The sequence below is a fragment of the Panthera pardus genome, unplaced genomic scaffold, assembly GCF_024362965.1.
Source record: "Panthera pardus isolate Hobbes unplaced genomic scaffold, ASM2436296v1 HiC_scaffold_2, whole genome shotgun sequence".
Taxonomy (NCBI): domain Eukaryota; kingdom Metazoa; phylum Chordata; class Mammalia; order Carnivora; family Felidae; genus Panthera; species Panthera pardus.
Genome location: NW_026526765.1, coordinates 58466424 through 58482894, shown reverse-complemented (window position 1 = coordinate 58482894; position 16471 = coordinate 58466424). Strand labels below are relative to the sequence as shown.

The 16471-nt window shown below is 48.6% G+C and overlaps 1 protein-coding gene across 3 annotated transcripts in view; it reads right to left on the bottom strand.

Moving 5' to 3' along the window:
- WWC1 (WW and C2 domain containing 1) overlaps window positions 1-12962 on the bottom strand; it is a 153996-nt gene extending 141034 nt beyond the window's left edge. For 2 of the 3 annotated variants that reach the window (XM_019450242.2, XM_019450243.2), the window contains exon 1: window positions 12833-12962. In XM_019450242.2, the coding sequence (XP_019305787.1) occupies window positions 12833-12951 (119 nt within the window). In that variant the 5' untranslated portion in view covers window positions 12952-12962. The remainder of the gene's footprint in view (window positions 1-12832) is intronic. The other variant, XM_019450245.2, reaches the window with a different exon arrangement.
- Window positions 12963-16471: the final 3509 nt, after the last annotated feature.

Below are 16471 nucleotides of genomic sequence, written 5' to 3'. Positions count from 1 at the left end.
CTGGCTCTCCAAACAGACCCTGAGCACTGGAAGAAGTCGCCACTGCAGGAATCACCATAGTGAAAGGGGCTCTGGGCTGAATTACCAGGATGAAGTCAGTGTTGCTCTCCCTGACAGCCTTGCCTGACCTACAGGATGCTGAAGAACGTGCATTTTGGGGGCAGGCAGACTGATTTTGAATCCTGGTTCTGCCACTTATTAGCTTATAATCCTGGGCCAAATTTTCAAACTCCCTAAGCCTCAGTTTCCCCATCAGCAGAATGGAGATAGTATCTGTTCTTACCTCATTGGGCTGCTATGAGAATTAAATTGGAAAATGCATTCAGAGCCCACAGCCCAGACCTTGGCATAATCTAAAGTCTTAATAAATGTTAGCTATTATTAGTTCTTACCCACAGGCTATGATCTATATGGTGACAATGTCTGCACTCCCCACTCTCTTGGAGGCTCAAGGACACAGATGTATGTATGAAATCCAGACTGGGTTCTGCTGAGGTCAGACAGAAGATGCACTGGAGGCCCAACCCCCAGGCTTACATCTCCACAGCAGCTTAGACCAATTTATTCAGAAGCATTACTGCTGCAATGGGAATTTAAAGATTTTCACATTAAGGCAAAGATGAACCTAAATCTCTCTGATCCTTAACATGCCAGGAAAGAAATCACAAGACAGGTACAGAAGAGGGGAAACTGCTCAACGGGAAGGTGATTGACATCCCCCATACATCTACTTCTTCCCTTCCACAACTATTTTTTAAATACTTCCTAAATCATCTCAATTTTTCTAGGTAGAACTGTATAAATCTTTAGTTTAAAACCTTTTAGACGGTACTCTCATGTAATCTCACTGACACCCTACAAGTGCTTATGAGGAAAGACAATATTTACCTACAGTCATGGTTCTCCAATCTGGCTCTACCCTAGAAATCCTATGCCCAGACCATACCCTAGTCCAATTAAACCAGAATGTCTGGGAGTGGACCAGACATGGGTATTTTTTTTTATGTTTATTTATTTATTTTGAGAGTGGGGAGGGGCAGAGAGAGAATCCCAGCCAGGCTCTGCACTGTCAGCACAGAGCCTGACACAGGGCTCAAACTCATGAACCTGTGAGATCATGACCTGAACAAAAACCAAAAGTTGGATGCTTACCTAAGCCCCCCAGGCATCTCAGACATGGGTATTTTTTAGCACTCCCCTCTTGTGAGTCCAACATGCAATCAAACTTGAGAATCACTGACTGATCCTATTGTCCCCCAGCTCCTATCGCTGTTGTGGAAAGGAGATCAAGGGTTATTATTCCCTGTGGTAGAGCAATGGAGACTAGGGCTCAGGGAAGGCAGGTGACTTGTTGCTCTGAAGAAGGGCCAGAAAGAATCTAAAACTCACAACTGAGGAGCATTCATCTCCTGGCTCAGCGCACTCCTATAGCATGCCAGCCCCTGGGCTACCTGATAACCACGGATGGAGAACACCCAGGTAGTCAAGCTGTTCTACTACAGAAGGTACATGGGGAAGGCCTTTCTAAACTTCATTTGTGAACTGAAGCTTGAAGAAAAGATGCTGAGCAAAGGTGGGGCCTGCTGAAGGTCCAGCTTGGACAAAATAAGATTGGAGATGATACTAAAATGTTCGTAAGGCAATGAAGACCATTTCAGTTGGTTGCACCTACCTGGGCTCAGAAGGTTCTTCAAATCTGGTCAATTTTTGCCTGTGACCACTAACAAAATATCTTAGGTCATTCTGCCTGCAAACATTTGGCCAGTGGTTCCCAGATTTGAAGGGGCAGCAGAGTCACTGGGAGGGCCCTTTAAAGATCACAGGGCTCCACTCCCAGAGTTTTTGATTCAGTAGGGCAAAGGTGGACATGAGAATCTGTGTTTCTAACAAGTTCCTAGGAGAAGCTGATATGCTTGCTAGTCTGGGACCACATTTTGACAACTTGGTCTGGGTGACCAGTGAGGAGGCTGATGAAATACCCAGGGTCTCCACTGGCAGCTGGCAAATGTTTATGTCAGCGATGGAACTAAAGCACTCAGGCTGGTTTTGAAACTCCCTCAGCTGTGAAGATATCTTTTAATAGTCCTATCTAGCAAAAGTCATTGTTTACTGGAAAGATGTTTATCTCTTAAATAAGATCAGATTTTTCAGAGAAACAAAAAGAAAGTGGTTTATGTCCAAAAGACCTGGTACTCTAAATATATGAATTGAGCAGTGACTATATAATGATCGATAAAGCTATAAAATATACTGAGGAGGCCTTAATTGCTGCATTTAGAACTATCCAAAAAGTGGAACTTGAATATAATGAGACACCTCTATTTTGGTATTGGTCAACCCTATGAAGTATGTTCTAACTTATTCTCATTTTGCCAGTGAAGAAATTGAGGCTCAGGAGGGTTTACATAACTTAACCAAGGTCACGGAACTTGTGACAAGGTGACAAGGATGGGATGTAAAATCCAAATTGTGGTCAAGGGGACCAGCACAAACAATGCCTCCCTAGAGGGTTTGTGAGGATTCAGTGAGAAGAGGGACTTACCTCTTCCACACACCTCTGCTACACTCTTAGGGTTGAAGTAGGACTGGGTGGATAGCATAAGTTCCCAGGGGTGAAGGAGCCCAGTGACCCTTTCTCCACTCTTTCTCCGCAGAGCAGCTCAGCACTGATGTCCTCTGATTCTCTCCAGAGTATGGATACATAAATGCTATACATTCTAATGTGAAGAGAAGTCCTTCTGGCTTCTGGAATCCCCTTAGACTTCCTGCTTCCCTGTACTTTATTTCACAATGGAGGAGAAAACCATTCCACATTTTGCCACCACTGGGCTTCAGGTTAGCAAAAGACCTAGAACAACTGGTGTGCTCTGAGCAATCAGAGCTATGCAGGTAAACAGTGCTTGCTTATGAAACCACTTCCTTTAGCATAAGAAGGAGGGCTGGGTTACCTCACCAGCTGTCTTCAGTTCCCCTATCTATAAAACAGGAATAATATGGTACTCTCTCCCAGGTTAATGTGAAGAGTCAATGAGCCAAATGCCAGTGGCTCTGCAAAGTATAGAGCAAAGACCCTCAGAATCACCTGGGGACCTGATGGAAATGCAAATTTCCAGGCCCCACAGCAGCCCTACTGAGTAGAGTTGGGGGGTGGGGGAGGAGGTGGGACTTGGGGAGTGGGGTTTAACAAGGCCTCCAGGGGGTTCTGAGGCTTCCCCATGTTGACAACCTCTGCTCTAAAGTCTAAGTTCCATGAGGACAGGATTTTTGTTGGTCCAATCACTGCTGAGTCTCCAGTGCTGGGACAATGCCTTATATATTACAGGCACCCTATCCTTTTACAGGCACTCAATAAATATTTCTGATTAAAGGAGTTCAGATGAAACAGGGGAGGAAGGAAACCAAGGTTCGGAGAGCCTGGTGTTTCCAACTATATTTGCCCAGCTTGATGACTCTCTCACTAATTTGTAGTAAATATTACGAGTTGGACACTGACTGTCATGTCTCACTCTCGCATTTCTAGCTCTTAGCGCACGCAGTGCCCAGCTCATCGGAACAGGCTCTTGGCAACACCCTACTGAAGGCACAAATGTCTCCAGTTCCAAAGCTAAATTCACAGCACAACTGCCAACAGGTGCGGCGGACAGGTCTGTCCCTCCATCTTCCTAAGATGGGGAAAAGAATTCTAGAGAACACCAAGCCCCCAGTTATAATGCAACTTATCTGTTCAACTATTTGCCCTTCTCCCTTGCCCAAGGGTACACCCTGCTGCAGCAGGGACTTTGCTCTGATCCTCAGCACTAGCAACGGAGCCTGAAGCCCAGTAGGCACTCAATAAATACCTGCTGAATGAATGGCCAACCCCTGGCTGGGTGGGACGAGATAAATACCAATGCCCTTCTGCACCACCACCATGCTAAAATCAGCAGGTTCTCAAACAGCTCTCAAACAGTCCTGGGGGTGAAGAGGAGGGGGGAGGCACTTCTAGCGAAGAGACATGGTATCAAGCAGTTACAAATGAATTCCAGATACCTCCAGTTTTTGCATCAGCCTTTTTAGTTCTGCCATGACAACTGCAATTCATTACCCCTGCTTCACACACAGCCCTGGTGCCAGCTCACTGGCAAGAGTCACTTCACTCCAGAAATTCCAAAGAAGGGCTTGTCTCCGATAAGACTAGGGTAAAAGAATTTATTGACTTATTTATATAATGAGGGCTGCCAAGGTGGTTTGCAAGCTCTGATGTCAATCTGGCTCAGATGAGCCCTGGCTTACAGGAAGACACTTGAGTTGGTAAGGAAGGAACAATGGTTCCTGTTCCTCTACCAATGCACAGGAGGGCAAACGAGCCTGACGAGTAACAGCTCCCATTAGAAAGCCTCATGTGCACTAAGCACCGGGCTAAGAATTGACATGTCTGGTGTCATTTCATCCTCCGGGGGTAGGTAGGTCCTACTCTGAGAAGAAACTTGTTCAAGGTCACTTACTACGTGTAATGATGGGGCCAGAACTTGATTTGGTGCCCTGTGAAGATCTTTATGAAGACCTTATCTACTTGCAGGGAATAGCGTGGAACGTCAGACCAATGTTGGGCTGGAAGCACACATTTTCCTCCACAGAGAACAAGACGCTGATAGGTGTGTTTCTGTTGGTTTCTCTGTAGTTAGAAAGGTCCTCTTCCCTCTGCTTCCCCCCCTCTCCAAATTTATTGATTGTGCAGTGGTGCAAAGAGTTAAGGCTTTGAAATCAGATGGGCCTAGATTCAGATTCTTTTTTTTTTTTTAATTTTTTTTTTAACGTTTATTTATTTTTCAGACAGAGAGAGACAGAGCATGAACAGGGGAGGAGCAGAAAGAGAGGGGGACACAGAATCTGAAACAGGCTCCAGGCTCTGAGCTGTCAGCACAGAGCCCGACGTGGGGCTCAAACTCACGGACCGTGAGATCATGACCTGAGCCGAAGTCGGATGCTTAACCAACCGAGCCACCCAGGCGCCCCTAGATTCAGATTCTAATTCTGCCTCATTCTACCTGTGTGACCTTAAATTTAACACTTGACCATTCTTAGCCTCAGTTTCCCCATTTGCAAAATGCCAGGAATATACAATGAGCACGTGACAGATACTAGATAACGATGATTAAATATAACTATTATTATCCTCATTACCACCAATGTTAATGCCAGTTATTGTTCTTGTTGCTAGTAATACAAAGACAAACCACGCACTTGGAAGAAATTCCTGGAATACAAAGTGAAATGCTAAGAGTCCTATCTAAGAAAAGCCACCACAGATGTTCGATCAGAAGGCTATCCCAAGGTCACCTCATCCTAGCAGCCACCTGATGCCTGTATCTTGCTATTTTATCCTTCCAAGTCAGGTACCAGTCAGTAGATCCTAAGGCTGCCCCAGTGACCAATGAAACAAGTAACCACCACTGGGCAGGGAGGAAGACAGTGTGGGGACAGCTGGGCTGCTACGGAACCAGGCCCAGCAACAGCAGGCAGCCGGCTGGGGAAAGTCAGCAGCTGCCGCTGGCCTGGTGTCCTGGCTGCCAGAGTGTGATGAATGGAGCAGGGGAAGAAAAAAGGCAACAAAGGTGTCCCTAATCTTGATGCAGCTTCACTTTTTTTCTGGCTGACCATTGAGTGAGAACTTAAGCCACGGTCTTTTTTCTTTGGCAGACATTTGAAACTGAAAGATCCCATTTCTTTCTACCGGTGAGATGTCATGGGTAGAAGCACTGAGGAGGCGAATGGGGCTGGGGAGGTGGGGTGGGGGCGGTAGGGGGAAGGGGAGGATGTGACCCACGGCACTTGTCCATTTTTCCCTTCCTTCTCACTCTCTCTTCTCCATCCCCCACTGTGTCCAGCATCTTTATAGAATGTTCTATGTTCTCCCAACACAGCAACACTAAACGCCTGTCCCTGTCTCAATTATTTTGGCAAGAGGTTTACTGCTCAGGAGCTGGAGGCTTAATGGCCTGCTGGCGAAGGTTAAATAACAAAACACCACTGTATCCAGTTTCTGGGTTTTCTCTTCTTTTATCTCACTCTGAAACAGGGATTCAAGGCAGCCGAGAAGCCCGTCAGCAGCAAGCAGGGACTCTCGCTGTTCCGCCTAAGGGTTTGTAGCCGGCTGGCCCTCTCCATACTGGGAGACGCAGAGCATGTGAATTTTTCACACACACACTCAGCCCAGATCCAGCCATCTGCCCTTGTCCAAGTGGAAGCACTAGGAGATGTCACCCAAGCCATTTCTCCAAGGGAAGTGGGGGTCTTATCCAGGGCCCCTCACTGAGCTGGGGATGTAGATCCTCACTGCCTGGAGGCAGGCATGGCCAGAGAGAACTCCTGACAGTCAGCATGGACTGCCAACTGCACCTGAATTGGCAACCCCTAAAATGCCACCAAAACCTGACCAAGACTTCTTCTATCCAAGATGTTGTGTGGCAGCACGCCAGCCACCTTCCAACTCCCATTTCTTTGAGCCTTGTCTCCCCTTATGTGCACCTGAGCTTGGTGTTCCTACCCTTGCAGTAACTAAGGCAACCTGATTCTCTTCTCTTCAAAAGAGCAGTGTTTCATAGCTACCTGGGATCCCAGGGGATTGGAGAATCAGGTCAGTTCGGCTAGGCAAAAAGCCGGAGGGGTGGTGACAGAGAGTAGCTGCCTTGGCTACTAATTCCCTGGCCATCGAGAACATTTACCCAAGCGACTTGGAAACGACTTTGAGCTCTCAACACACACTGTATCCTTTAGAGTTTCTCTGCCTCCATCTCTGCTCTCTCCTTCCCAGAGCTCTGGTTAGCTGGCTGCTCCCAGAAGGCGGGGCGGGGGGGGGGGGGGGGTGCCCAACAGTCTCCTAATTCCCCGAGGATTTCATGGGCTTCTCTGATCAAGCCTCCTCTGCAACACAGCTCCCTGAGAACCCTAGCAAGTTTTCCACCTTATTGACAGGGGACTCTGGAGTAGCTACAGCAAATATGAGTGTGGATTTAAGAGTCCAACTACCTGGCTTCCAATCTGGGGTGCAGCACCTCCCAGTGACCTTGACCAAGTTAATCTTTCTAAGTCTCAGTTTCCTCATCTGAAAATGAAAATAACAGTACTTACCGCACAAGGTTGGCAAAGGGATGGCATGTGATAATAGAAAAGGCTCAGCCCAGTGTGTAGCATAAATTCAGTATCCTAGGACACAACTAACCAACAGTCGTGACAGCATGAAAGAAACCTGCTGGTCTACACCACCAGAAAGGATTATGGAAAATAACTGAGCCACAAGCATAAAATATTCCCAAAATATTATGTGGGTGAGGAGAAACTGGATCTGATTTTTAGGGAAAAGTTTACATAAGAGAAAGAGGGAAAAAGATCTTTCCTAAAGATTCAAGGTGTGACCTTGGGCAAGTCACTTGTCTCTGAGTCTTAGTTTCATCAGTGAAATGAGAGGGCTGGGTTACAAGAGCAGAAAGGTCCTTCCCAGCTGAAAACTGGGGAGAGAGCTGGGCAGAGAGTCTCCATTTGACACAAGTGTTTCACAGGCATTTTCTAATAAAAGCTAAAAGAACTAGCGTTCCCACGTACCTCATGGGTATCAGGCTCCGTGCTAACTGCCCTATCTGATTTAGCTTATTTAATGTCCATAACATTATGGACAACTATATGTATGTCTCTATCACAGAAAAGACAAAACTAAGGCTCAGAGGGAATATGCGACTTGCCAAGGTCACTCAGGTAGCAAGTAGCAGATCCAAAATGCCAGGATTCATTTTTTTTAACGTTTACTTATTTTTGAGAGAGAGAGAGAGAGAGAGAGCACGCACCTGTGAGCAGGGGAGGGGCAGAGAGAGAGAGGGAGAGAGAGAATCCCAAGTGGGCTCCCTGCTGTCAGCCCAGAACCTGACCCAGAGCTTGAACCCATGAACTGTGAGAGCACGAGCCGAGCCAAAAACCAACAGTCAGATACTTTAACCAACTGACCACCCAGGCACCCCAAGATGCCAGGATTCAAAGGCTCACCCTCTTTCCATTGTCCATACTTGCTCTCTGGTTAACTGTGGCCTGGTCACACCAGAATGGTACAGGTAAGTGAAATCATGCTTGTCCTCGCTCCATTCCCCAAGGCCAAATTCCTTAGGCAAGGGAGCACAGGCCTTGCTTCAGCAACTAATTCAGTAGGCAGCTGAGTAGTCCAGTGGTTAGAAATGCGTTTTCTGGTATCAATGTACCTAGCATTGGCATTACAGCTTCAGGCAAGTTGAGTGGCTTTCACCAAACTCAACCCCTCCAGCCTCAGTTTCCCCATTGTACCTATTCGCAGTGTTATTAGAGGGATTAAAGGAAATCACCCATGTACTCAGCAGACTGCCTGAATATAATAAATGCTCAGTCGTTATTTCCTACCCAGCTAAACAGAAGAGCATATAGGCAGTGATGAGCAGTTTTGAAATTAATCTATGGCAGGAGTATGGCAGGGGTCCAAGAGCCCCCTGAAATGATGTGCCAAAATTATGCACTTGCACTTTCCTTCAGGAAGCATTTTTTTTTTAATTTGCATACAAGTTAGTTAGCCTATAGCGCAACAATGATTTCAGGAGGAGAACTGTGCTTCATCTCCTACATAGTAACACCCAGTGCTCATCCCAACAAGTGTCCTCCTTAATGCCCCTTGCCCATTTAGCCCATCACCCCAACCCACAACCCCTCCAGGGCCCTCAGTTTGTTTTCTATATTTAAGAGTCTCTTATATTTTGCACCGCCTCCCTGTTTTTATATTATTTTTGCTTCCCTTCCCTTATGTTCATCTGTTTTGTATCTTAAATGTTCAGGAAGCATCTTTAACCTTTGTCAGATTCTCATAAGGGCCTGTGGCCAGAAGGAGGTTAAGAGCTTAAGACTGTAGACCAACTTCCTACAATATAAATCATTTCTGAAATAACAAGGTTACTAGCAAAAGTTCCTCCTATCATGAGAGAAGTTGCTGGGTCCTCTTGACATGGCCTCTTAGCCATGTGGGCCTCCGGTACTTATCACATAGCCCCAGAAACTGTGCCTACAGAGTTCCCAGGTGGTTCCTGGAAGAAGGTCTGAACACACACCACAGATTAAGCAGGAATTAGGCTTCAAGAACCTTCTCTGGCAGGACCAGTTCAAACAACCCATTCTTCCTCGGAGAACAATCAGCATATTTGTTTTTGCATACCACTAAGTTAAATACACAAGGAATGCTGGCCCTTTGCTGGGAGCTCCCAGAAGCACCCAGAGCCATTCTGCTAAAGGAACAGTGCTCCAAAGGGCTGGGGAGACCTGAGCCGCAGCACCTGATTCCCCACAGGCCCAGCACCTTTCCAGGCCAGCCTGTGGTGCTGCTGGAGCCTTTGGCCCAGTAGGCAGGGCCCAAGCTGCCCACTGGACCCTCTCCGGTTGTTGGGACAACCGTCCTCAGGAATTTCGGCCTCCCAGTCTTGCCCTGGGTGAGAAGGGAAGAGAGTTGGCAAGGCCGCCTGCCTGGCTGCTCTTCCGACCCGCTGGTGAAAGGGGAAGCTGAAAACTGGATTCCCTACCCCCAGTAGCCTCCATGCCGGACAGCACACGAAACAGCTCAGCCCCAGAGGGAGGAATGTGCCAAGACATTCTTCAGGGTTGGTAACCCGAGACGCTATTTTGTTCTTCGTGGCTAAGAAATCACTTTTCTGACTGAAGGACCCTTTGACTTACTTCTTTTAAATTCAGGGGAATGGGCGGGCATCTTCCTGATTCAGGTAAGGAAAAAGCCAAGACAAATGCACGCGCGCGCGCGCACACACACACACACACACACACACACACTCTCTCTTAAGGAGCAGATTTTTTTATGTGATCTTCTGCTTCACAGCATTAATCAGTTGCAGAGATGTAACTACCCTGGCAGAATTGATTTCCCCCATCCCACCACCCCAAAGAAGAAGTCTGGCTCGTTTATGCTTTAATTTTTTTCCTCTTCCTCGTTATAGTCCCCTCTCCCCATTCGGCCATGGAGTCAAGAGGGGTAAGGTGAGGCCAAGGAGTCCGAAATCACATTTGAGACCTGGCAGGGTCCTGTGACCATCTAATAAACTGTCTTCTCTCACCAATGGAGCACTTTACCTCAAAGAGGTCAAGTGCTTTACCTGAGGCCACACAGGCACGACTACAAGACAAAATTCCTTAATGGGGTGGGTGTACAGGAGGGAAATTCCAGAGAGCCACAAGTGGATGTCCTCTGCTCATCTCTTTCTCAAAATTTCCAGTTGGCCCACCACAACAGTGACCTTGGGGTTACACTAGGTACACTTCAGCACCCCAAACTCAGTCCCCACCCCCACCAGCCCAGTGTGGGTGGAATGACCAGGAGGTAGGAAGATGCATTAAAACCAATGACTTGCAAGGTGAAGTGAGCAGCTTAGTTAAATGCCAGTATGTTTTTAATTCCTCTCCACTGCTTGCCAATCTGCCTAAAAACAAAGGCTGGGGACACCTGTTGCTTGGGTATGGGCAGGCTACAGTAGAGAGCTACAGTATAATGGCACTGAATTGTTTTTTTTTTTTCTGTTCCACTGTATTTTTGAGGATCTCTTCTATTTATGACAATAGATGTTACTGGTTTCCCATTTGTGACAGTTGAAAATTTTCAAATTTTCAAATTCAGTTGATTTAAAGTCAAATATTAAATAAGCAACAGTACAGGTCGATATAGTATAAAATCATGATGGTGGTTCACATGATACTAAAATTTGAAAAATAATGCTGTAGCCAAGTCAGTTTTACACTTGCCCTCTTCCAAGAGTAAACAATTGAGAAGCTTTCTCTAGCTGTATTATCCTCTCAGAGCCTCAGTGAAGTCCCTAAACTCACGACTAGGGTGAGGGAGCACTGCTGGGTGCAGGGGCTGTCTCAGTCCTCCAACATCCCACTGCTGACAGCACACTGGCCTCAGTAAGCTTCAGGAACCAAAACTGGGGAGGAAACAGAAGACTGAACCTGTGTATGTTCTAGATGAGAACAAGGGGCTGCCTAGTGCACCAACACTGTAACAGCGTCCCTGGGGACAGATGACCCTGAGGGGGAATGAAGAGGAAGGAAAGTGAGTCCGGACAAATAAGGTTAGAACGTCAGAGCTGGTAAGGAAAATGGTGTATTATGGCAAGTGGTGGAAAGATCAACAGATTCAAGCAAATCACACCTCTGAGCCTCAACTTTTCTCTTACCTTTGAAAATAAGAGCTGGGCCCTGATCATCTATGCCCCTTTCAATTTTTAGAGTTCAACTATTACTCCTTCCCTTCCAAGAAAACCATTAATCTTACAAACTGGGAACCTGAGGCTTAGAGTTAAAGCAGCTTGCCCAAGGGATGTTTTCTCTAGCATTAAAAAATTAAAAAAATTTCTTTTCCAAGGGTACCTGGCTGGTCCAGTAGGTAAAGCATGTGACTCTTGATCTTGAGGTCATGAGTTCAAGCCTCACACTGGGCATAGGGCTTATTTAAAAAAAAAAAAAAATTATCTTCCATATTACATTGAGACATCCCACATGGTACTGAGAATAGAGTAAGCACCCAGTAAATGTTAAATGAATTAACTTAAAGTGCTCACAGAAACTACTGGGAATCTCTGCTCTAATTTTCTTTCTGCTCCTTTTTTTTAAACCCTTGCTACACACCCCGTCTTGGACTTTCCGGGACCTCCATCCCAACCCCATAAGACGAAGGGTCCAAAAAATTCATCTCTATTGCTCTGCAGGCACCTAACACCCAAAGGTCACACTGGCCAGGTGAAAATTCCACATTCCTAAGACACTAAGACCACAGACCAAGACAGCGAAGGACAACAAAGCAATCTCAGAGGGTGGTTCTCGCCTCCTCTCAGGACATACATGCGGAGGGTGTGTGTATGTGTGTGTGGAAAGAAATGCCAAGCAATCAAAACCGGGTGAAAGTCTGGAAGCTAAGAGCCATGCCATACCAGTCATCTCAGACTCCACCTGCCTCAGCAAAATAATAAATAAATAAATAAATAAATAAATAAATAAATATCCTGTGCTATAGCCGCCTTAGTGCCCACCAAGGTCAGGACGCACTGGTGCAGAGCTGAGGAACTCCGGACCCCGGAGGAAGAAAGGGAGAACGAGGCGATGGGCAGGGCTTTGAGGGAGGCCTCTCACCTCCATCTACATCCTAACAGCTTCCAAGTTGCTGTGAGATTCCTGGAGAACCAGTCTCCCAGATCAGCCCTCCCCCGCTCCTTCCTTTCCTTCCCACTCCGGCCTCCAGCACCCCTGGCTGCTCCTATGCTCTTCTCAAGAGCCTCCCAGGCACCTGTCAAAAACCACACTCTAGGCTGCCTTCCCCTCCGCGTACAGTCCTTCCTCCAGCAGTTTCCCACTGAATCCTGGGTCCCTACCACCCCCACCAAACTAGCTTCCCCATCACCCCCCTCATGCTGGGGAAAGCCTCCTTGGGAAGCCCCAGAATCACAAGGCAAAGTTGCCCGCCCCCCAGCCCCCGCCCGACCTCTTCCTAAAAGGGGCGGGGGGCGGGGCTAGAGCTTAAGGTCAAAACTCTGGGCAGGTGCCGGCTGGGGCCTAAGTCCTCCATCGGGGAGTCGGTGGGGGCTATGGTCAACCCACTGGCCGTCCCCTCCTCCCAGCAGCCCACCCGAGCAGGAGCAGCGCTCCAGACCGCGGGGGGTGGGGGTGGGGATGGGGGCGGCAAACTGAAGAAAGCGCAAGAGGCTCGCAGAGTTCCCTTGCTCCCCCTGCCCAGTCCAGGCTGGTAGCCCCAGGCCAGCCCGGGAGGTGTGGGGGCTGCCCGGGGTCCTACCTGTCTCGCGGGTCGATCCAGCTGGTGGTGCGGCTCGTGTGGTCTATGTAGTAGACCTTGCCGTCGAAGTCGCGCGCCTCCTCCCAGCCCTCCGGCAGGGGCAGCTCCGGCCGGGGCATCTTCCCGAGCGCGGCCCGCGCTCCCCCATGCAGCTCCCGGCCGCCGCGGGGGCACCCGGCTCAGCGGCTCCGGCCGGCTGTACCCGGCCCGGGCGGCCGCCGAGGCACCATGATGGGGGGGTGGGGAGGTGGCGCCCGCGGACTGGGGGCCCTAGTGGGGGCTGGCCGGGGTGGCGCCGCGGTCCATGCGGCCCTGCGGCTCCCGCCCGGCGCCGCCCGCTGCTCCCGCCGCCGGCCTCTCACGCTGCCATGTGCGCCCGCAGCGGCGCGGTGCGGGCCCGGGTACGCGCCCGGCCGGCGGGGCAGAGCGAGCCAAGCGCAGCTGCCGCCTGCTCTCCTCCGCCGCGCGGCGCGCTGCGCCCTCCACGCCGCCGCCGCCTCCTCCTCTTCCTCCCCCAGGCCGGGCACAGTCGCCCCTCTCCACTGAGCCGTTCTGCGCTCGCTCGCTTTGCGACTTCTGCCTCCGCCAGGTGCGGCTCGGGCGGTGCAGGTAACCGCGCTGCCCCGGAAACGGGAGGCGGAGCGCTGGGCGCCTGGGTTCCCGGGTCCCCTCCCCGCGCCCAGCGCTGTGAGGGCGGGTCCTAGGCCCCGAGACGCGCCCCCTCGTGGGACTGTCCGAACCGGTGGCCGCCCTTGCAAGGGGAAAGGCAGACAGCCCGTACCTGGGTCCGGGACAAGGACTGGGGCCCCAGGTGGTGGAGCAGGACCCGCTATGCCTCTGCTTTTCAACGCTCCCGGCTCACTCCACCCCGTGTCCAGGCTCTTGGTACAGGTGGCCCCAAATCTTACAACTCCCCACTTCTCTGTTATGTAGCATCAGGAGTCAGGAAATAAGTGGTTAAATGGAAACATTCTTGCGAATCAGGGAACATAAGTTTTCCAGGATCTCTGGTCCCTTCCCCCAACACACTCACCATCTGTCTCCCTCTCATTCCATTCTTCTCCCCGTGTTGTTTCACCATCCCCCCACCCCTGTATTTGCTAATGTAACTAGCTCTCCTCAGGGTCCCTAAGATTAGGAGTACATACTATGAATCCCCTCCCCGGGGAGGACTTCCAAAGAGTGTCAGGGGGAAACACTGTGTAAAGTAATATAATGATGGTGTTGTTAGCTAAATTGAGTACTTAGCCCTTCCCAAACTGTGGGCTAGCAGCTTCACATGGGGCTCTGTTCTGTGATACTTTGAGGTAGGTATGTTATGGATTTGGGGGAAAATACAAGACAGCAAAACAAAGTTCCATTTTGAAAAAAATTAGAAGAAATTTTAAAATCGTAATATTTCTTGAGAAATTAAAAGTATGTAATTAAATATAAAAAGGTGGCATGATTAGGTTAAGGATCAACTGGCTTGTCTGTGTTTCCTGAATATATGTTTTATCATTTTTGCCCTGGATATTTGGCAGGAAGCTGGCCTGGAGGACTGGAGCCCATTGCGGTGTATCCTCTTGTCTGAGCCCCACAGTCTCCCAGAGGAGCCAGCATCCTGTGCTGTATGGGCCAGAGTGTGCTGAGCAAGGGAAGGAATCCCATGCTTTTGGCCTCATTTTCTCTTGATAGGTAAGACCCACCATGGCAGTTCCTTACCTCCCATGCAAAGTCAGTTACTTCCCTGAGGCTAGACCTAGAGCTCAGTATTTGGCCCTTCCTACCCTCCTTCATTCCATAGATGCCATGCACAGAAGTCCAGAATCATGGGTCTCAGACTGGCCCACAACACCCCTAAGTAGGAGTTCTTCATCCTTTTAAGGGGAATTCCCACAGCCCTCTTCACTTCCTCTACTGGGCCAAACTTTCACAATATAAAAACCTATTATTACTGACTAGAGCAATAGCTCAAAAGTGAAGCCAAAATGGCGCTAGGTGCTTCACACACACAATCTCATTTAGTCCTCACAACAACCCTTTGGAGTAGGGAATACTTATACCCATTGTTATTGATGAGAAAACCGAGGCTCTAAAATGCTATATTATTGTCCAGGGAAACAGAACTAATAAGTAGACTCAGGTCTGTTTGTCTTTGTCACTCAACCATTAACCTATACTTTCTTTCTTCTTTTAATTACTCTGAAACTCTTGGACCTACCCATGGTCTGGATCTGGAATATTATGGATACTGATGAATGCTTATCTCTGTTGATACTTGCTTCATAAAGATTTCGCTAAGAAGCAAATTCTCTTCAGTCTGTTTGGGTCCCAAACCTGTCCTATTTTCTGCCTGTGTGACCTTGAATAACTTGCTTAACTAAAGTCTCAAGTCTTAGGTCTGAAAAATATACAGATTCATAGGGCTTTTTAATAATTATTATTTAAAAAAGTTCAAAATGTTTATTTATTTTTGAGAGAGAGAGAGAGAGAGCGAGAGAGAGAGCGCACAATTGGGGGAAGGGCAGAGGGAGACACAGAATTTGAAGCAGGCTCTAGTCTCTGAGCTGTCAGCACAGAGCCCAGCACAGGGCTTGAACTCACAAACCATGAGATCATGACCAGAGCCTAAGTTGGATGCTTAACTGACTGAGTCACCCAGGAGCCCCCATGGGGCTTGTTTTAACGGCTAAAGGAGATGAGACATGCAGAGGGCTTGGCACCCACTGTAAGCCATCCTCTCAGGGGCCTCATTGTGGTACATTTGGAGCTCCATGCCTGGCAGCAAGCAATGTCCCTGTGAAATATGAATCAATGAAGCATTTTCTGTTCCAAACACGAACCCATGTCCTTTCCATCCCTGCAAATTTTACGTGGTTGCTTGTGACAATCATCCCAACTGCTGATTTCAGTTTTGTCTTCTCTTGCAACCCAGCCTTCTCACCTATTGGTGTCAGTTGTGAAGGGAAACACAGTGTAGACTACCAAATCCTGCTTTCTTTTTAGTGCAGGTGCCCAAGCCCTAGATTTTCCAAATGCCTTGTTTCTTTGGATCTTTAGACGTGAGCAGAGGAGCAGGAAAGAGAGACCAAAACTGGAATTGACTCCTTAAAGCCTTGGTCTGCTTTTCTGTCCCTCCTACTTCCATTCTTCCCCCCAACACACACAAAAGAATCCTAGGTTATCTCCCAGAAGCTGCAAGCAGGGTGAGGTAATAAAACAGATGACTGCCTGCCCCATGTGATGGCGGGTGAATCATCCCCACGCATTCTGCAAGGCTGAAGACAAACGTGAAAGGGATTAAAGGTAAAACCAGCCCAGCCACGTGATAGGGCAAACTGGACATTATTCTACAGGTGACTAAACTGCAGGAATGTGAACTGAAGACAAGAAGCCCAGCCTCTCCCGGCCTTCCTCCTGGGGCTGTGTCTGGCTGCCCGTGAGCTGAGTCGGAGGCATGGCCAGTACCGGAGCTGAGCAGAAGTGACTATAGGACAAGACTTTCTTCGTGTACTTTCACATCCAGGTGGCCCATAGGAGACACCTGAGCCCGGGACAGGTTCTCTTGTTTTTTAAAAAGACGCCCACTTAAAACCTTGCCCCCTCTGCATGAGCAAAGAAGAAAGGCCAGTTTGCACATATGTGTTTCAGAGAATG